General features: G+C 38.9%; 2 protein-coding genes across 2 annotated transcripts; both read right to left on the bottom strand.

The window, feature by feature from the left end:
• Positions 1–100: 100 nt before the first annotated feature.
• Positions 101–6,312, bottom strand: LOC140937842 (uncharacterized). Its single transcript, XM_073387419.1, has 7 exons — positions 6,140–6,312; positions 4,806–4,988; positions 4,041–4,131; positions 3,117–3,235; positions 1,911–2,010; positions 1,035–1,125; positions 101–540 (listed from the first exon to the last, which is right to left on the bottom strand). Exons 2-7 carry the CDS (start codon positions 4,982–4,984, stop codon positions 224–226), a joined length of 897 nt encoding a protein of 298 aa, XP_073243520.1. The 5' UTR covers positions 4,985–4,988; positions 6,140–6,312; the 3' UTR covers positions 101–223.
• Positions 6,313–9,769: 3,457 nt separating this feature from the next.
• LOC140937831 (uncharacterized) lies at positions 9,770–20,915 on the bottom strand. Its single transcript, XM_073387410.1, has 7 exons — positions 20,820–20,915; positions 19,080–19,315; positions 18,487–18,586; positions 18,029–18,132; positions 17,216–17,309; positions 15,858–15,951; positions 9,770–10,583 (listed from the first exon to the last, which is right to left on the bottom strand). Exons 2-7 carry the CDS (start codon positions 19,262–19,264, stop codon positions 10,264–10,266), a joined length of 897 nt encoding a protein of 298 aa, XP_073243511.1. The 5' UTR covers positions 19,265–19,315; positions 20,820–20,915; the 3' UTR covers positions 9,770–10,263.

Raw genomic sequence — 20,915 nt, 5'->3', positions numbered from 1 at the left:
TTCATATAATGCTTCATCCAATCAAATGCAGTATGAGACTCCCCCGTGAACATTATGAATGAATTACTTAAGACGTGTCTTCAAGTGCATGCTGGGAGAATTGTATGAACATATCTTTAGTGCGAATAAAGGATTAATAAGTTTGAATTACAACTATTTACTTAGATATTACATATACATAACTAACTACAGACAGTACTATATATATTTTACATATTCGTTCTCAAACAGGCAAACTTCCAACTTTAGTCAGACTAGTATCATTAGCATCGTAGTAAGTGTCGGAGGTAGAGGTCATTGAGACAGGCTGAGATTGTAAATTATTTCCGTCGGCTTGCGGACCGTTCAAGTTACCATTTCGCCCAGCCATTCCATCTCCATTTAGTAGACCTTCTCTTTCTCGTTCCCTCTCTCTTCTATCGACGTCTCCTCCACTGATTAATCGGAACACAATAAAGATTGCCCAAAACACAAATAATACGGATCCAGCAGCGATGCACACTGGTACTCCGATCTCCTCCCAGTCATCAGGGGCGCTTGCTGGAAAATTTCAATAAAGAAGATATTCTGATTAGAAAGGGGAGTGCAAAAGATTAGGACATAGAGATTCTTACATAGTTCTTGCATGCTTTTTATGATTCTATATTTGTAATACTCTCAGTTCAAAGTTGAAAAATCGAAGAACTAGTTGAAAGAAAGACAAATATTAGCGAGAGTACCGCTTTTACACACTCTAGCATCTGGCGCGGTTACGTTGATCGAGCCTCCAGTTTAACCTCTCTTCAGCGGCCACTTCTCGACTTTAAAGAGAGGTTCACCGTCATTCAGACTACCCCGGCCAAGAACATGACATCACTAAAATAACGACCTGACCGGAAGCACTGGTCCCCAAGCTTGAAACCACAATGCCAACAGAGCCTTTTTTGCTAAATCGATTTGGCGTACTCTAGAAAGATCTTTAATGAGCATGCGCTGCATGTTCCTAAGATATAGTTGGTAAAGCTTCATGTAAACGTGACGCACTGGAAACTTACTTGAGGAACTACTAGTACCACTCATACTCGTACTACTGAGTTTATTTTCACAACCATTTGCACAGGCACACCTGTGCTCCAGAAGAAATGTCTGAAAAACAAAGGTATAACATGTTACTTTGATATCCTTTGACATTACTGGCCCTACTAGGAGTTTTTTAGTAAGTAAAAAGAGTTTTTTTTCGGTAGGAATTCAATGAAATGTTCTTTTTCGTTCCACACTTTTCATGGAGTTTCTTCAGAGATATTTTACTTTGCTGATTTTTCCCTACAGAAAAAAAAACTCACTGCTCCGTTTTTCACTATACTAAGGACTTTTACTGTAACGATAGCCTGCGAAAACATCCGTTTCTCCTCGCTCTTCGCTGCTGGGGACGTTTCGCGCGGAGGAACGTCTGCGACTCAGCGACAGAAATTCCATACTGATGACGTAAATCAATGTTAGAAAAATAAATACGGTAGTCATGGGGTTCCAAATGCAAATTTGTTCAATTCTACGTTTCTCGTGATCGATTTTGGTAAAGTGTTGTGTTCATCTACGAACGAGCTCCAGCAAAACTTAAATGATTTTTGTAGAGAAGACTAAATTCCACAAATATTGACTGTTTTGTTAGAGATTCGTCGCGTTTACATTTGACCTTTGTGGCCTTTTGTCTTTTGCCTGTCATTCGTAAACAATAGCTAAAACAATGTAACTACTCCATCAACCAATCAGGGCTTCTGACCGGATTCCGGACATATTTTACGTCAGCAGTATGGAATTTCTGTAGCTGAGTCGCAGACTTTCCTCCTCACGAAACGTCCCCAGCGGCGAGGAGCGAGGAGAAACGGATGTTTTCGCAGGCCACTATAACGACGACACGCAGGAAAACTTACCCAGGGGCTCTTAGCATCTTGAATAACGAAGAATTTTGCTTCGTCGACTCGTACCAATTTGGGATTACATTGAAGCTTGATTATCACTTTCCACCCTGGCCTGAAGATTAAAATTGACTCATGGGTTTACTGGGCTTATTCCAATGTTTCATATCATCACAGCTAAACCATTATTATTTGGTTACTTCGGGGTCACTTGACATCTAACAATGAAACTGTTTCCCCGCCCAAATCTCTGAGCGGGCAACATTGCGAAAGATCTGTGACGTCAGAGGTTAACAATGCAATGTTACTCGCGAATATTGACCGACGATCGCCGTTATAGCGAGGTGTAAGGAATTTCCAGAAATTAAAAAAATCAGGAAATCAAAATCAGTTCCTGTTTTGAGCCAGTTCTGAAATACAACCGTCGAAAAATCATGTACCTTAATTGAGAAACCACGCTAGAAAATCTATAGTCATAAAAACCATATGATTCTCATAACGTGTTGTTCCTCACCAGTTACCGGTGAGACAATAAAATAATATTTTTTATTTGATACATTTAGGTCATGTCCACACGAATTCGTATCCTCTTGAACCGCATATGTTTAGCTTTACACGAATCGGCCATCCGTCCACCCAAAACTAGTGAATCCGCTGACAAAAGCCGCAACTTTTTGAAAGCGGTCTCTCACTCCCCTACAGAGGCTCCCGCTGGGTGTCCCAATGAAAATAGGACTAATAAAAAAATAGAAAGCGCGCGGGGACGATGGGATCTTCTCCCTTCCCATCGTGCCCTGCGCACTTTCTTTTACTTTCTCCACAGCCTCCTTACGAAAATGAGAGAGTCACCTGGGATGGGAATATATATTCGTCCGGATGAAAAAACAGCACCAAACAAACAAGTAAACAACAACAGCAACAAACAAAACAAAAACAAACTAGAGATATAGAAAATAAAAAAAAGCTTTTGAAAACATCTCTTCAAATTCTCAAACTGCCGAGGAAAAGGCAAATGCACTGAAGAAAGTCTATGCTGAGAACGTAGATATTAAAAAATAACAAATAATTGAATTCTGTTTTCGTATGATCTGTGAAAGTTTGCAGGGGGTCGATCAAGGAGGATGTTATCCATCTCGGTCGGTAATATCCCCTCAATCTCCCCCTCATTCTTCAAATCTTATAAAAGCCGAATTTTAAATTGTTAATGAATCCGACACATACTGGTTAAAGCTGTATTCGAATTGAGGCTTGTTGTGGCGTTGACTGTCATTACCGCATGAAAATGTGCTCTGTTTTCCTATCACCTCGTAGCTTGCATTGTTCATAGGCCACCTACAAACCTGAAATGTGTTGAAAGCACTGAGTTGTAAACTGAGAAAATCATAAAACTAGCAGTTATTGTAGATTATACGGTGCGTCGCCTAGGGTCTTAGACACCTGTATCGGTTCCCACAAAGCATCTTAATCCTTTTTTTCCTACACTGAGTTATGAGGAGTTCATTTCTCACACCGCAGGAATTTCATATGAAGAAGAAGTAAGAAAGATCCTTAATTAAACACGAAACCACGAGGAAGCAGAGATCCAAAGGTTGCGAAACGCACTGGGAACTACTTTCGTAACGTTTCAAGATGGCGCAGATTTGGAACCGACACACCGACAACCTCTTTCCTCGATTTCTCGCGCTTGGAACATGCACAGGCCGCCGATGAACACACAGAACAGCCAACGACTCAATTAGAAAGCGTCTCCTTCGTCGACGCAATTATTAGACCATTAATCGAGCAACCCTAGTTATTGAAAGTCACATAAAGTACTTTTTAAAGGTTTTCTATTACCTGTACACAATTTTTGATTTTTTTTTAGTTTTCAATAAAGTAAATAATACTGTTTACAAATGGAACATCCTTTAGTAAGTTATCTACATTTGATGGCAAGGCAATGTACACAATTCAAACGAGAGGGACAATGGATGAAATATTGAATAATTTTTTGAGACATGTAGACAACAGATGAGTAACAAGGCCCGAAATTGATACTTTCTAGATATAACGCTTATTTTCTTTCTTACGTCATCTCTTTTGAGTAATGCTCACGCGAGGCCAACAGTAAGGTAAAATTGCAGGTCTCAGATTTTAAGCACTTACAGCCACATCATGACCTTGAGAGTTTCCACACCAGAATGAGCTGCAAGGATTATAAGAATAATCCCAGCTTTCTCCACCTGTTACGGTAAATCTGTTGAAAAAATAAAATAAGAGATTTAATTAGTAAAGTAAATCAATAGTTTGAAGATCACTTTGGTCATAAATAGCATAGTCAGTAAAAATCGCAGCGTTTTTGTTCTTAGCGAACGCACATAAGCCAAAATTTGGACTTAAATTTTTGGCAAATATTTATTTTAGGAGAGGGAGAAATTTAGTCTACAAAGAGTAGCATGTAAATGGCATAATCGGCAGTGGAATTTTGTCTAAAATGTTACTTGGTTTTTTCTTGTTTGAAACTCTGTCAGGATTGCTCAGAATTTCCAAAGCAAGGTATCGCTAGACGTTCCTGGTGACTAACGCAATAGCATAAACCGAAAACTAAATTGGTCTAGAGAGGAAAATATGCATCGTTCTATATGGAGACAAAAACGACCCTCGCCGTCCGAAAAGGGTTAAATTCAGTTCAGCTTGGTTTAATGATATTGTAAATCATTACTTACATAGCGCTATCGTAGATCTAATGCGCTTAATTTACAATATGAACTAAATTAAACGAGCTATGAATTGTAATTGAATTACAACCTCGTCCGCAGGGTTTGCCCTTTTTTAAGGGAAAAGCCCTGGGCATGAAGAAAAAAGAAAGGCTAATTTAAAGTATTTGCAAAATGACAGCCACCTTATGCATCTATTTCTTGCATTACAAACCTGGGTGTTCCATCTTTACTTTGCAAGGGAGCGAGGTTGAACAATCCGTATTTATCGTAACAGGCGCAGTTGTAATAAGACGCTGGTATTGTTCTGTTGCCACTTGTTCTTTGATATTGAAGTGAAGAGTACAGTAAGACTGACCACATAACACGACTGATCCACATACTTGATGGCATGGTACTAAAATCATTGAAAATTCTTCATCAGAACTGTATTTAACTATTTTGCGCTGGCTATCCTTGTTAATAGCGTTTCAGTTGACGAGGAAATAGTTTATTACTGGTAAACATACTATAGAAATGATACTTTTTTCTCTCACATCTCCTAAAAACGAACTTATTTTCATTAAAAGAAAGTGGGTAACTCGAAAGCAGATGCTGCTTTGGCCACCAAACACATCCTAGAAGTAGTACGTAGCATCTATTTTAGTATAGTGACGCATATAATAGGTAGAATTAGTTTCCGGGAGATTCCCTTTCTTCTCAGCAATACGTAGCAGTTACAGTCGATCGACAGAAACCAGGGTATCCATGTAGCTTCACTTAAATCAAATGAAGATGGTTACGATCGAGACCTAGATAGTCAGCAGAACTTCTTTTTTCTTCTTAACCTCGTTTTTCATCATGAAGATATCATGTTTTAAAAGACTCCCATTTGTAAAATTAGCAAAGAAGTAAGGACCGTTTCAAACGTCGTGCTATTGTCGTGCTAAGCAGGCTCGACTGAAGGTCCTGTAGCTCGACTGTAGCACGACACTGGCCCGACTTGATTTCAGACGTTGAATTTAATATTAAGTCAGTCGAATAGAACGGCTGTTGCCTAAAACAAAGCGCAAAAAGAAAGAAACGGTATAGCAAACTTCTAAATGTATTCTAATGTAATTATAATTTATGAATTGAGTTCGGCACGGCGGTAGCACGACGTTTGAAACCAAGTCGAGCTACTGCCGTGTTGCACGTTAAGGCTTGCCGTGCTACACGGCAGTAGCATAACTTGGTTTCAAACGTCGCGCTATTGCCGTGCTAAAGTCGAATTTAATTCGATCAACTGAGTTCGGCACGGCAATAGCACGATCGACGTTTGAAACGGGCCTTATATTATTATAGATTGCACTTCCGGTTTCATTTTGATGTAACAGCAAAGTAGATGCAAAATGCATGACTTCGCCGATTTCTGTTAATCCATTTTCTTTCCATTTGTATCTAACTCGCTTTGCCTATAAGGAAGCTTAACAAAATTTCTACATGCATTGCAGTTTTTATCAAAACTATTTATGAGCATTGACTTCCGCCCTGTTGCCAAAAGATAATACAAAGAACTTAAATACAGACCTCGCTTACCTTCAGGCAGTAACAAAAGTGAGCACCCAAACCTCGGTAATCACTGCTCGGTTTTTCCTTCAATACTTGTTAAATTTGTTAATTCTTGTTTTAATATCATAACCAAAGAGTTACAAAACGGCGTTAAAAGAAGGGACAGAGACCGGTCGTGTTGTCAGCGGATGTCTCCCTGCGCTGCATTACAGTATAAAGGTCTTTACAGGTTTTACGTAACGCAATCTTCTAGCTTTTTGATATGTGTCCCTACTACTGTGTATTCACTTATTAAGCCATATATAGAGGATATTACATGGCCGCTTGGAGATACGAAATTTCTCTTATTTTTCGACACTCGAAGAGAAATGTCGTATCTCCAAGCGGCCATGTAATGTTCTATTTATTATGTAAACACCAATGAAATACCAAACCATTTCACTTAAGGTGTCTGAACACAGTTTTGGCAGTTTGTAGGTATATTTCATTTGCCAAATCATGGCAAGAGAAAGCTTGCAGCATGGCTAGTGAATAATATACTGATAAAAGATTTTGATTGACAGGTAAAATGTGACGTTTTCGTAGTTTCCATGGCAACATGAACCATTGAATACAACCTTAAAATTTCACTTCTGCTCAGTTTACATAAAATTCACTCATTAGATTTTCCTGTAAACTTGCACACAGCTTATTGTAATTAATCATTACCATTTGAAACTTATTTGACCAAATTTAAACAGACGAGTATTTAGATAATCACAGAAACCCATAAGGGGTTGAAACGTGTAACTCGCGTTCAATGCTTGTGAATATTCATTTTGACCATATTTGGAAATTTTAGGGACGGATATCCATTTTCAACAAAATGGCTGCTGAGCGATCACCATGCAGATGTTTTAAGACAAGAGTTCTGCATTTCAAGGTTAAAAATACACCGTTAAAAGACAAAAAATGGAAAGAGAAAGTTCAAAAGAATGCTCAGCTTTCTTTTTGTGGAGAAAGGGAAGCTTTTCATCAAGAAATTGTCCTTCGAGGAATTCAACCTTGTTTTCTTCACGGCGGAGCCCATGGTCTGTTTTGAAATGCAACCAAGTCAGCGAAGTTTTTGCTGAATTTTCAGGTACATTTTGCACTCTATGGCCAAGACAATTACGTTTTTGAAAGGGAATTTATGTATTTTTAAATGTTTCATAGACGTTTTATAAATTTTTCTCTTCGGCGCTAAAGAAAAATTACAAAATGTGCTCTGATTTGAGATGGATTTGGTGTTGAATTTTGCCATGTGCTTAGCCGATGTCACTTGCGTGAACAGATCCACGATCCAGATAGTGTTTTCCGAATTGCTTTAAAGGATTAACTTTTTGGACTTTGAATAAAGAATTTTCAAGCATCACTTTTTGCGAAGATTTCAGGTTCAGGTTTTGGACATTTTCGATACGCAGCTAATGAATTTTATTCGAAAATATTTTTCACTGTTTATTCTAGACTTTTAACATAAAAATTTGAAAAGCCTATTTGCAGTATAAGTTTACTGCATGTGCAGAGGGTCAACGAGGCATCGTTTTTTGAAGTGACAACTTCAAGAAGTTGCGAGGCCGTCAATGGGTTTCATAATGTTACGTTTGGCCCAGGTGGTAAGGCAATAATATCCTGCTCAGTGTTTCGGTAATATTCCTGATTTCAACCTTTGAAAGCTTTCTCGGCTTACGGGAGTTTTTCCCCCGTTTGTCGGCCATTTTTTTAAGCGGGCGCGGGAACCTGAAGGAAAATTACGTCACGTTGTTTACGAAGTTTGATTGGTCAGTTATCTCTTCTTCTCGTTCCAAATATGGTACTTTCGAAAATGAATAATCACAAGCATTGGACAAAGCAAACATATGAGAGTTACATGTTTCAACCCCTTATGAGTTTCTGATAATCAGTAATATAACTGTTCTGTAATTATTAAATGTGTCGAAAAATTCGTCTGTTCAACTTCCATTTTAAAGTTCTCATCATTTAAAATACGATAAAAGTAAAAATTCTGCCAAATACTAGTATCACGAAATTTTAATGAGTAGATTTTGAGAAATCGTCTTCTGTGTACCATTGCTTTTTCGCCGCCATGTTTGTTTGTCTAATTTAAAACGTGCGCCGTCAAGCAAGTTACCGGTAACCGCCCGCAAAACTGTGTTCAGCCACCTTAAATAGTTTTTTCCTGCGAAAGGCGAGATTTATTATGTAGCCATAGCACCGTGACGTTTTCACATGAGGGTTTCAATGGGGTATAGCTGTAGTCACAGTAAAAAGTGAAAAAATGCTACTTAGTCAGTAAACAGTTCAGAAATCGCTACTTAATCAGTAAGCAGCAAAAAAACGTTTAGTCAGTTAATTGGCATGTTTTGAGTCCCGCAGACGTTTATGGCCGTTTATAGCGTAGTTTTTTCGTTTTTTCCCTTACCCTCAAGACTCCCCCAAATAAGTTTAATCTCACTTTCCAGTTTTCAATGTTCTTGAACACTATATCGAAGCAGCCTAAATATTAGTTTCTTTCAAGAGGTCTAACAAATTCAGCCTAACCACTGCTTTTATTTGTCTGCCATTTCGCGTTTTTAAGGTTGAACTCACCACAACATCACTTTTCATATCCTCATCCTCAGATAGTTGAGGCGAAGATATATTGGAATCAAAGTCAGAGTCATACTGACCCTGGGTGCCAGAGACTTTTCTAGCACGGTTTCCGGTTTCTGTCATACTCTTCGATGACTTCCTCTTCCTCTCTTTCAATGACTTCTTCTTCCACATTGCTGTTGAGAGGATCTTGTGATATGTTTATAGCCCATAGGCTGTGACATGGGCAATGTGCCAGCTGAAAATTTTATTGTTTGCTGCCTAACAGTAAGCTGTCGAACACACTGCTCATGTTCACTCGCCCATTCCCCCGTCTTTGCAATGTTCCTTTTGTCCTTGGCCACTACTGAAATCGGATTTATTTTGCAATAGCAGAAAGATCCATTGCGAGCTCTGGAACAGGATAATAGTATTTCCAGTGGGTGAAGTATTTGACAGACCAGTTTGTTATTTGCTTAATAGATATCTCTCATTGCCTTTCCAAAATCTCGGCAGTAGTCTAGCAAACTTGGTGCTGGGTGTTTCATCTTCGTTATTGCGTGAAGGTTCTCGAGAAGTCAATAGAGACTGCAGCTTGATCGCATTTGTAGGATCTGGACTCATACATGTAAATTCTGATGCTTTTAGGAGACGTAAATCGCTATAAAGCCACAAAACATTATTCTTCGCTTTTATCACTAATCGATGCAGTATCTTCATTCTTACTTTTGTAGGTAATAACCCGGGCCCGGTTACTCGAAGGGTGTGTTGATATCACAAGTTCTCTACCCAAACGGCTCGGACCTCCTTATTAATGGAGGCTCAAATCATGTCAAATACCTACTTACATCAACCATCGTTTAATGAAAATAATAAAAACAATAAAAAATTAAACTATAGTTGTAAATGAAATTGGAAGGAATAAAAACAAGTAGTTAAGTACAAAACTGTCATGATAATCAGGCGAATCATGTTAGCATCATCATCATCATCACCATATTTTATTCACACTATTCAGATACAGAAAAAAATATATATACAAGAAGCTATAGAGAACAACATGGTATAGATTATACAACTACACCTAAACAATCTTTAAATCAGTGTGCAGTTGACTAATGCTTATTTGCAAATAAGGAAAGAAACGAAGGAAAAATAATAACATTCTTCAACCCAGACGTTTTTCTCGGTTCTTTTCTTAGACATTTCCAAGAGCAGGAGCTCTTGAAAACATGGCCGACCACTATAGTTATTAGTTTATGTCGATTTTGATGTGAAAGCGCAAGTAACGTAGCTTAACGTGAGAAATAATGCTAATAATATCATTAAGAAGTGCAAATGGTATAATGAAATGAGAAATTAGACTATTAGCAAATATTACGTAGCAAACTCACTAATCTCTTCCGGCTGCTTTAACCTATGAACTGGCAAGATTGTTCTGAGTAAGCCATTTGTTTAAAAGTTCTGCAACATTTTTTTTCTGTACATGTAGGTGTGTCCATACTTAACAAGAGGAGTTAATTGGGAAAAGTGTGAAAGGATATTGGACATTGTTACGCAGACGCACTTTGCTTGTTGAACTCGTCTTTACTCTTAGACACGGTGATATCGCAAGATTTTGGCGTCAATGGTTCAGATCCCTCTTCTACTATTGGGTTAATATAACTAACGATATCGGATGGGGCTCGTTCAGCATGACTATCAACGAGGTGTCTTCTTTCGTTGTTGCCTTGATCAACTTCATCGATCCCATCAGGCGGTCGCTGGCGTCGCCGACGTATATAGTAGACAAATCCAGCAATTGCAAGAAGAAATCCACCCGCGCCAATTGGGATAAAGACTTCTTCCATTATCTCATTCTCATCACTTGAACCTGTTCAAAGAAAATGATAAGTTTCGAAAAGGTTCAAGAACTATGGCAGCCATTTGTCTCAAAATTATGACACGATATACGAGCGGTTTTTTCCCACGTATACTTGCAATCATTCCTGCTATACGATATACGTGCGTTTTTTGTCACGTATACTTGCGTTTTATTCCCAAGTATATGACCATTTTCTTACAAACGCGCATATATATGCGCACAAAAAAACCCATATATATGCGTTACAAACAAGCTTGTGGTATATGCGGCCGCAGAAAGTCGTCATATAAGGGACACCGAATTATACCGTCAGCAAAAAACCCCTTCATGTACGATGGAGCTGAAAAGTAACTTAATTTGAATCAAGCATGGGTGCAATGCCCGCGTTAATGTCGAGCAAGATTTCGTCCTTATTCATTGCCCTCACAGTGGTGGTGGTTGTTGGCTCCCCGACAACGGATTTGTTGGAATCCGTGGATTGTCTCTTGAGAGACTGTGTACGCTATTTCACAAATGCTGACCGAAACAACGATCGATTCAGTTAGAAATTAGTGTCCGACAGGCAAAACACAACTCATAAGCTCTTGATGTAATGTGAAACATGACCTTGAGACCTTTCTTCTTTTCTCTCTAGCACGCGAATTATCACCTTTTCGCCTCCACGAACACGTTCTACGCCTCCTAGTGTCGAAGCTTTTTATTATTTCCCTGGTATTCTCACTGACTGTAACAGCCTTCCACCTGCCTCTCTTTCCTTAGTGTTCCTCCACTTTAATAGTTATTTTCATGGTTAACTAACTCGTTCTCGTTCAACTTGCATAAAATGTCCCTCAGGTATCAATTTGCTATTAGTTCTCAAGCCCCAATTATTTGGCCGAGGATATCCCACTGATACCCTTTACTGTCCGTAACAGCCTTACCACCACTGACTTTAAATAGAGACAAGAGACTATAAAGGGGACAGAGAGGGCATCCCCCATATACACCCTATTCCATAGGTAATTCGTCTCGAGTTATTTTTAGAATCGGGATAAAGTTACCTCGCGCGAGGCGTGGATGTTTCGTGGAGGTTTCGCATGACCAAACGCTGTGCAAAACATGTCGGGCGAGAGGCAATGAAAGCGTAAAAAGATCGAGAGCATTCCTGAATATTGAAGCGAAATGAGTCGGCGCTCACCTGGGGAAAAGGAATCGCTGGACTCTTTGACAACCCGTGAAATCAGTTTAACTCGAAGTTGTCGTAACCTCAGTGCTTTAATAAAATGAGAAATTTCGCCGGTCTATTGAAACCGGTCGTTTGTACAATTTAGGGAGTTTAAGATGCAACGACGCGGACGACAACTAGAGCGTCAAAAAAACAATAGGTTTAATTAGCAAAACAACAACTTCGCACGTGCAACACACTTTTTTGTTCATTTCTTTCCCGTTTTTGCACGACTACGACGTGAAAATGCCTATTTTCGCGTTTTATGGAGGACGTAAATAAGCAACGACGAAATTTTATTTCTCTTTCTGAGCTTGAATATGGTCCCTTGAAATTCAGCTTTAGGAGGGTTCGCCTACAATTGACAAAGTAAATGGGTAGGAATAATCGCTATAAAGACTGAAAAAAAAAAAAAAATCAAACCAGAAATTGCTCTCTTCAAACTGTAAATTATAAATGATCCTGAGAGAATATTCAGTGTGTTAAGGGTTTCGCTGCTCTACTGTTAGCTCTATACAAGAGAGGAAGGGCGATTCTTTTTTAATTTCGGTTTCGCTGACACAGCTTTCGCAGAAATCTCGCTGTAGTCGTTTTCGTCGACAAAAGGAATAGCAAAATCGCTCTCCGCGTCTTCCCCCATTTTGTTCTGCGTCATTTCGTGAAGGATGCGTGGCTCTCGTGGCGTGGGTCATCCACGCCGAACACATTCGCACTATGTGATTGGCTGTTGTCTAATCCCCCTTGAGATCTGTGGTGTTAAAAATAACTCGAGACGAATTACCTATGGAATAGGGTGTATATGGGGGATGCCCTCTCTGTCCCCTTTATAGTCTGTTGATAGAGACTGAAACTTTACTTTTTAAGCCTGGATTGAATTAGGGCAGGATTATCATAGTTTATTGTTAGTTTATTTGTCACTAGTACTTCTAGTTTTACCTCTGCTATAGGACTGCTTGCATTACTTAATTTAAGTTTTGTATCTTGTTTTAGTTTTGAAATTTCGCCTTCAGTGGCTTCATTTCTACATAAAATAATTTCTGTCATTTTGACCACAGGTCGTTTAAGCCCTCGGCTTTGGCTTTACTGAGTTTTGTACTATATGAACGATGGAATAATAAAGTTAAAGTTAAAGTTACTAGCACTACAGAGAATTACATGCATACTGAGTAATCATCTCCTGTGGTTTATGGTTCCTTAGGTGTTCCTGCTAGGAGTTTACATGCAGTTGTAAAGTGTTTTAATTTTCTTTGACCTCTGCTTAAGCCTAAAGCTTTAATTTAATATTACAGAGCCCTAAATATTTTAGTTTCTATGGTTTTCTCCGTAAATCCTGGATCTGCAGAATAACTACATGCATGCATGTAGGTTTCTTTGTCCGGAAATGTGATTATTTCTTGCTATGCCAGGGGAGAGGGTACTCCCTATGATGACCTATACGGGGAGGCTCCGCCCGAAATCCCGGAGAAGTACTTAACAAATATTTGTACGGGAAGCCTCCGCCCCGAGGTCGAACCCCTTACCCGTCGAGAAAGCGTTCTACATTTGTGACTGATTCCTATTTTATGACAGTGCAGGTTTCCAGCAGTTAAAAGGGATACAAAGTTCTAAGCAAGATATGTGAAGGAGTACCATTTGTCAATAGAAGGTATACGAAACCGTGAAAAATGGTATATAAAAGGTTAAGGGGTGGGCCTCCGCTGAATAAGAATTTGTTCAGTACCCCCCCCCCCCCCCGCTTGCCCCTCCCGGGCTGCTATGTCAGTATGACGCTGGGCCCTGCTCATAAGTTTTGTTTCAAGGATTTTGAGTTTTCACGGATAGTGACTGAGATCTTCAGATTTGAGTTGTACACGGTAGCTTAAACTAAAGCTACCGGCCAAGTATGGAGAATTATGCTTTGCGTGAGTCAAGATCATTCTCACCGCTGATAGCCTGATGCAGTCCGATTTAATTTTTTTTGAGATCAGAAGTGAGTCTTTAAACAAAAGCGCGATGTCTTGTTGTTCCTTCGTAGGAATTTACTGTTGTGTCTATGCGAATGTTATGAATTCTGCAAGAATGCAGTTCCTCGTCGGTTGCTACTATGGTGCAGAGAGTGAAACTAGCTGCTATAATCAAAAATACTGATTTGCCATTGGCCGCAAAAAAACGCCAAACTGAAGTTATAAATAAACTATCCTTCCAAATAATCGGGGCCTGAGAACTAATAGCAAATTGATACCTGAGAGACATTTTATGCAAGTTGAACGAGAACGAGTTAGTTAACCATGAAAATCACAATTAAAGTGGAGGAGCACTAAGGAAAGAGAGGCAGGTAGAAGGTTATTACAGTCAGTGAGAATACCAGGGAAATAATAAAAAGCTTCGACACTAGGACGCGTAGAACGTGTTCGTGGAGGCGAAAAGGTGATAATTCGCGTGCGAGAGAGAAAAGAAGAAAGGTCTCAAGGTCATGTTTCACATTACATCAAGAGCTTATGAGTCGTGTTTTGCCTGTCGGACGCTAATTTCTAACTGAATCGATCGTTGTTTCGGTCAGCATTTGTGAAATAGCGTACACAGTCTCTCAAGAGACAATCCACGGATTCCAACAAATCCGTTGTCGGGGAGCCAACAACCACCACTACTGTGAGGGCAATGAATAAGGACGAAATCTTGCTCGAAATAAACGAGGGCATTGCAGCCATGCTTGATTCAAACTGAAGTTACTTTTCAGCTCCATCGTACATGAAGGGGGTTTCTTGCTGACGGTATAATTCGTTGCCTCTTATACGACGACTTTCTGCGACCGCATATACCACATTCTTTTTTATAACGCATATATATGGGTTTTTTGTGCGCATATATATATGCGCGTTTGTAAGAAAATGGTCATATACTTGGGAATAAAACGCAAGTATACCTGACAAAAAAACGCACGTATATCGTGTAGCAGGAATGATTGCAAGTATACGTGGGAAAAAACCGCACGTATATCGTGTCATAATTTTGAAACAAATGGCCGACCATAAAGAACTGTGCGTCCCAAGACAAGAAATTCTTTCCTGGTTTATGAATAGACAGCAGAAGTAACTCAGGGTGTATTCGGCATGTATTCAGGCAAGGATTATATTTTAAAGGGTTCAAATATAAACCGATAAATGGTAATTTTTAAGGAAGCTCAACTCAACGAAACAGAATTCTAAAGTGTAGAAAAAACTATATGAGACACCTTTGACGTGTATGGAAACATTTGGTCATTGGGTGTCCCTGCATTACGCTCGGGTCGAAACTGTGTCCCGGAAACAAGCAGAAAATGCTCAACAAAGACTTTAGTTGAATCCCGCAGAGTCTTTCTCGAGTACGCCAAAATCAAGAAAGTGAAAGAAAGGCTCTGTCAGAGAATGGATAGAACTCTTTCTTTATCGCAAAGCTTTTCTCACGACCGCCATAGTTCTGCGCAGATCAAAACTAAAGAAGAAGCTTTAACTCTATTTTAATTATTATTATTGTTATAAATATTATCTTAGAATCTTTTCTAGATGATTGCTTCCACAATAGTTCCGCTATTTCTTTTTCGCAAAACGTTTTAAATTTTCTGCCATTTTCTATAACTCTACCAAAAAAATACAACCTCGTCCCAAGGGCTTCTCGGTTGAGTTCCTTTTCTGAGGCGATTATTTTCCGGATATCGCAAACGTCTTCCAAATTGGATCAACGTAAGCTCGTTGTGAAGAATTAGCTGTGGGATTTGAGCCAATCAGAAACGGAAAAATATTTTAAAGAAATAATGATGATAGTTATAAGCACTGGCTTAAAATCGTGTTGCCTGGCATCCCAAAAAAGCACCTTGACGTCACACTAGATGACGTCAGCTGCTGACACCAACATACATATAGAATTATTAGTTATTCAAAAAAATGTCATCTCAGTATTCTTAGATCCAGTTACAGGGAGTGAAGAGGAGCTAAAGTAACAATTAAAGTAATCCGTACATCGTAAGCGTCTTCCAAATTTGGTCATCGCTAGCTGGTTATGAAAAATTAACCGGATACGATCCGATCTGAGGAATGTTTTGAATGAATAATAATTTGGCTTACTTGAATGAACACTAGGATCACTGGAACTAGTAGGATCAGGTGGATCAGTCAAACAAGCATTTGGGCATGCGCATTTGTGGGTGAGATTAAAAATCTGCGGAGTAAAAGCAAACCAATTAGTACAAGCTACTTACCTTGAAATTTTTCACACTATTTTTTCTTCCTATCGCTAATTGTTTGGTAGTTGGATGATTGTCTGTAGATAATCTTAGTTGATATTAAACCAGTATTCTATAACTACGGTAAAAACGAACATCAAAACGTGCAAATTGTCTTGCAACATTACTGCAAAATGAGTTGAAAAGCAATTTTGAGCGTTTTATATACCACCTATTAGCGACTTTGAGCAAAGACGACGACGACGGCAGTGAAAACGTCGCTAGAAAAATTAGTTTGCTCCCTTTAAAACTCAATCGCGTCTATTTGGACCTGCTCAATATGTCAAATGCAGGCGACTTTTCCTGGAGTTGAATTCTTAAGGATTTTATTCAAGTTCAAAAAGCGGAAGGAGACTTCGTCGTCGTATGTCCACGTCCTCCATAAAACGTCAAATTAGGAGGTTTCACGTCGTAGTCGTGCAGTGGACGTCAAAGAAATGTACTAAAAAGCGTGATCAGAGCTGTTGTTTTGATCATTAAACCTATTGTTTTTTGAAGTTGTCGTCGTCGTCGTAGTAGTAGTTGCTTAAGCTCCCTATTAAGTTCAAACCTGTTTGCAACTAATCAGGTTGTGACATGTTGCGTTAATACTACTTCTAATAATTATAATAATTTACATTTCTAGTGCGCAATTTTTCATTAAATGTTCCAATGCGCATGACATATGCGCATATGACTGATTTCTGATTGGATCAAATTGCGTTGGGGTTACACCAAACAAAGAAGTTATTTTATGTCATTTGTTGCAAAACAAGTTTGCTTTGGGCCGGTAAAAACGCGCAACATGTACAGATCTGTTTGGAAAAAGTACAACTACTCTCTCCTTTCTGCAACAACTTTTCGCAACCTGCAACAACCTGATTTTCTGCAAGACAGGTTTGATTCGTGGTTGGTAAAATGCGCAATATCGTTATTCAACTCGTTTTACAGCAATGTTGTAAATCAAGTTGCACGGTTCTGTTGGCCGTTTTACCGTCGCTTAAACAAGACAACGTTGCAATTTGCAGCAAAAACTAAACCCTCCTTTTTAAACACGGCCTCGTTTTCTAAAATATTTTTGAGCTGAATCATTTTTCAATTGACAAAGATCCGTAAGTAAAGGTATTTTTACTCGAACTAAAATAGAAATAAACTTATAGCAGGCACAATTATGTAAATTTCCCAGTTATTGAATCGATTTTTAGTTTTATCTCGACTTACCCATTCTTTTTCAACGTTCACGATGTCAAATATTGCGTCCTCGATCGTTGGATCGCATATAAGTATGACTTTGGGCTTCCAGGTTACAATTTTGCTAGCAAATGTAATACAGAGATAAATCAACTAATTATTAATGTGTTGTTATAAGAACTGTCAAAATAAAAGAATGGAACGGGTCATAATATCCTACACCAAAGTAAGAAATTCTCGTATTAAGTTGAACGGTGTTGAAAACTGAATTGACTTCCTCCTCTTCAATTTGAATAGTTCAAGCGTCTATTTTCATTCTAACGAAAACTCAGAATCAGAATTAGGGGCGAACCTTCCTTGTTCAGGGGCTGAAGAACTGAGAGATACTGTAAGTATGGCTCTGGACGACACATTCATTTTATTCATAATAACAAGGGATTTTAAAGTTTTTTTGTAAAAAGGAAATGAATTAGTGAAAACTGCTGTGTCATAATTGAGAAAATAATTTACAGTTTGGATGGCGTCACAATTTTATTTTCTTTGGTACCTTCATTCAAAAGACGTCCAGTTCTAATATACGGCGCGGGTTTTCGATCATACACCTGACGGTATGAATGGATAGTTAATATCTGATGATGTGTGGAGAATACTTCCTGCTCCCTGCTCGGTTCAGTGAAATCATCAAAGAAATCTTCCGTCAAAAATTTATGGGTAAAAGGCGACACCAGTAAATTTGAGATAGTAGGGGAAAATAAACTCATATAAGGGCATTTTTATATTAACTCTAGTCTAAATTTCCTGTAAAATTAATGGCAGTTTTCAAAGCCAGACACAGGTACTTACTTGTATATCAGCTGTAGTCGCTTCTTATCAGCATCGTAGTCCAACTTAACTCCCCCCTGATCTGCTAGTTTTTGATAATATACATTTGTCGTTGATTGACATATCTGCGAACAGGTGAGGTTTATGAAAGACAATATTATTTTATAACATGGAGGGAGTTTTATTTTGTTAGTTTTACAATTTTCTGTTTGTTTTGATTTTTACAGCAAGTATGTAAATAATTGAATAAACACCTGCTTTCAACTTTAACTACTGCTTAAGAACCCTTGATAAGAGGAAGACCGTAAGAGACTGATACTTTAGAGCTCCCTATGATGTTCCAACTATGGTAAGCTATGGTGTAGCAAATGCTAAGCAACTCAGTTAAGAAAAGAAAAGGCGGGTTGCGCGTGGCCTTCGACCCTTTCGATGGAACTTTAAAAATAACATTTTCATTAACATTGTTGTTATAAACTTACTGCGACATTGTTCCTACACTCGCTGAGATCTGGTGGCCCTAACTTAAAAGACAAGCAAGGGCTGTAACTATAAGTGTAGCCTCCGTGTGCTTTGCTGAAGCTGTTGAGGACATGAAATGGGAGCAAATTAAACTGGAAGTCGGCAACAGGTAGCTAAAGATCACAGGTTGGGTACAGGGTGTTACATGGCAATACTGTAAGAGGGACCTTACGATCCAACAACGGCGACGACCATGGAGATTTTGCTGAAAAATATACTTCGCACCATTTTAAAGTCTTTAAACATTTTCGATTATCCCAAGTCACCCAGTTACTTAAAAGAAGGGAATTTAGGTTGGAGCTGAAGAGAGAGGACCGCACCCAAGTTCATGGTAGACTGATTTACATCCTTTGCTGTTTCCGTTCTCAAGTAGAGTTGAAATTGTTCATGATTTCATGTCATAGTGTGCAGGAACGGCAAAGAAAATTGCACAAAAGCGTGAAGCACGTGCAGAGCCTTTGTTTTGCTCATTAAATTATTGCCTTTTTGACGTTCCCGTTGCCTTCGCTGTCGTAGTTTCGTATGGTTCCTAATAATGTAGTTGTTTACAAACCTGGGATTTTCAGGATCATCGAGGTTTTGTAAGGGCCAGAGATTGTATTTGTTTTTGTGCTGATCATAGCAAGTACAGTTTATGCAGACATTTTTGTGTTGTGCTTTCTGGTTTCCATCAGTTCCCTGCCCTCTGAGACAAACACACAAAACCACTGTACAAATAAACCGTCTGGCGAACCTCATCGAAAGTATTGTTCGGCAGTCACCGAGTAACTTTTTTCTCTATAACGGCACCTGTGCATGTAAAGAAAACAAATCGTGTACTTAATATATAACGTCATAATGTAAGGACAAATGCGGCGGGGAACCATTACAAAGAGCACTCATTCTCGTCAAATTGTTCTTTAATCAGGGTAAAAGAGAGGATAAATGAACACGATTGCAAGCTGAGGACAGCATTTTTCGCATTTGTCCTTTGAACTTCGACTTCCTCGTTAAATTTGTTATCCTTGCCATGTTTGCGATCAACAATTTTTTGGCATTTGAAGACAATACTGATTCTTCATCCCTTTTGATAATCTTTAATTTCCTTGCTGCTTTCATAACTTTTAGATTTTACAAGCGTCTTAATAACTTAATTTGCGCTAAAATTGCTATGGGAATTGTTAGTAAATTTCTGTATCGAAAGGGTTCTTTATTTTGTATTACACTACGCTTGAATTTCCAAGCTTTTGCGTGTGGCAGCTCAGAAAGCTGTAATTTAGGGAATTTTGGTATTCATGTACTCTTCGGAAGATGATTCAAGCTTTCGTGGGAAACTGACTTTTGTTGGTTTCCGGTCGCCGTGTTAGTGCCCATCTAGATGGACATTGACATGGCGCCTTCATACGAGGCTCTATTAACAGTGTATTAATTTGGGCAAATAATTTCTCTACATATCTCCTCGTGTAACAGATTGCACTGGGCTGGCTTGGCGAGGATCTTGGCATGTTTACCTTCTCTCATTTCCTGGGTTCTGGACTTTATCTATTAGATGATTTCGATTTTTATTTTTGATGGCGTGACAAAAACTGCAAAACAGTCCGTATTTTTGCGCCAGCCGCGAAACAAAAGTTCTGGAGCGAGGCTGAAAACGAAGAGCGAGACACCGGCGTTGTGAGGCTCGCGCGCCTCGCGCGTGTGAGACTCTTAAGCTACGCTACACCGATTTTGAGAAAAAAACCTACTGAGTTGCAGTCTAGCGTGACAGTGAAAACCGGCAACACAAAGGAATAAACATCCTAAGGCTGAAGTCACAGGTTAAGGAGCTTATCTGAAATGCGAACTCAGGTGTTTCGTATATAGGAAAAAATACGTGTAGCTCTTTCCCTGTTTTCTGTCACGTGAGTTAGTAATATCGCAAGCGAAATCGAAATCTAGACGCACATAGAATGTAATTACGTAAATACTTAGTATGAAAATAATGCCTTGACCGATTATCACTCGAGATAGAAAGAACTCATGGTTTCTACTACATAATGAAATGTTGTTAGCAACGTGTTTCAGCCATATGGATGGTAAAGTTCCGCTAATAAATTTAATAGGCGAGTCGTTTATACCTGACAACGCGAGAAACGATTACTCGAAGTGAAGCTAAGTCGATATTTTTATGTCTGGTTGACATAATTCGTGCTATAAAATAGAAATATATTTTTGCGGAAATACTCACTCGATATTACTTGTGGTTAAAAAAACCCCAAAACTGTCCACTTCTAGATCGAGTCGAGCTTGTATGGATCTAAAGGGATTGTTCTCTTACCTCAAAATAATCTCAAGGTTTCCTGTTGACTACTTTTCCTGCATTCAGTCAAGTAGGCTTTCTATTTGATAGTAGCTCGCCGTTGGAATGCATAAA

Source organism: Porites lutea, chromosome 1 (genome assembly GCF_958299795.1).
Source record: "Porites lutea chromosome 1, jaPorLute2.1, whole genome shotgun sequence".
NCBI lineage: Eukaryota > Metazoa > Cnidaria > Anthozoa > Scleractinia > Poritidae > Porites > Porites lutea.
Note: the sequence above shows the minus strand (reverse complement) of the source record. Positions and strands in the feature narration are given on the sequence as shown.

Bases quoted from the DNA above. Each gene is read 5' to 3' on its own strand.
- LOC140937842 (XM_073387419.1), bottom strand. From the start codon at position 4,984: ATGCCATCAAGTATGTGGATCAGTCGTGTTATGTGGTCAGTCTTACTG. The intron at 3,236-4,040 runs GTAAGTGCTTAA...AACACATTTCAG, and splicing joins CTCAAGGTCATGATGTGGCT to GTTTGTAGGTGGCCTATGAA. The intron at 541-1,034 runs GTAAGTTTCCAG...GAAATTTTCCAG, and splicing joins TGGTACTAGTAGTTCCTCAA to CAAGCGCCCCTGATGACTGG.
- LOC140937831 (XM_073387410.1), bottom strand. From the start codon at position 19,264: ATGAGGTTCGCCAGACGGTTTATTTGTACAGTGGTTTTGTGTGTTTGT. The intron at 17,310-18,028 runs GTAAGTACCTGT...TACATTTGCTAG, and splicing joins CGACTACAGCTGATATACAA to CAAAATTGTAACCTGGAAGC. The intron at 10,584-15,857 runs GTAAGCCAAATT...TTCTTTGAACAG, and splicing joins TGATCCTAGTGTTCATTCAA to GTTCAAGTGATGAGAATGAG.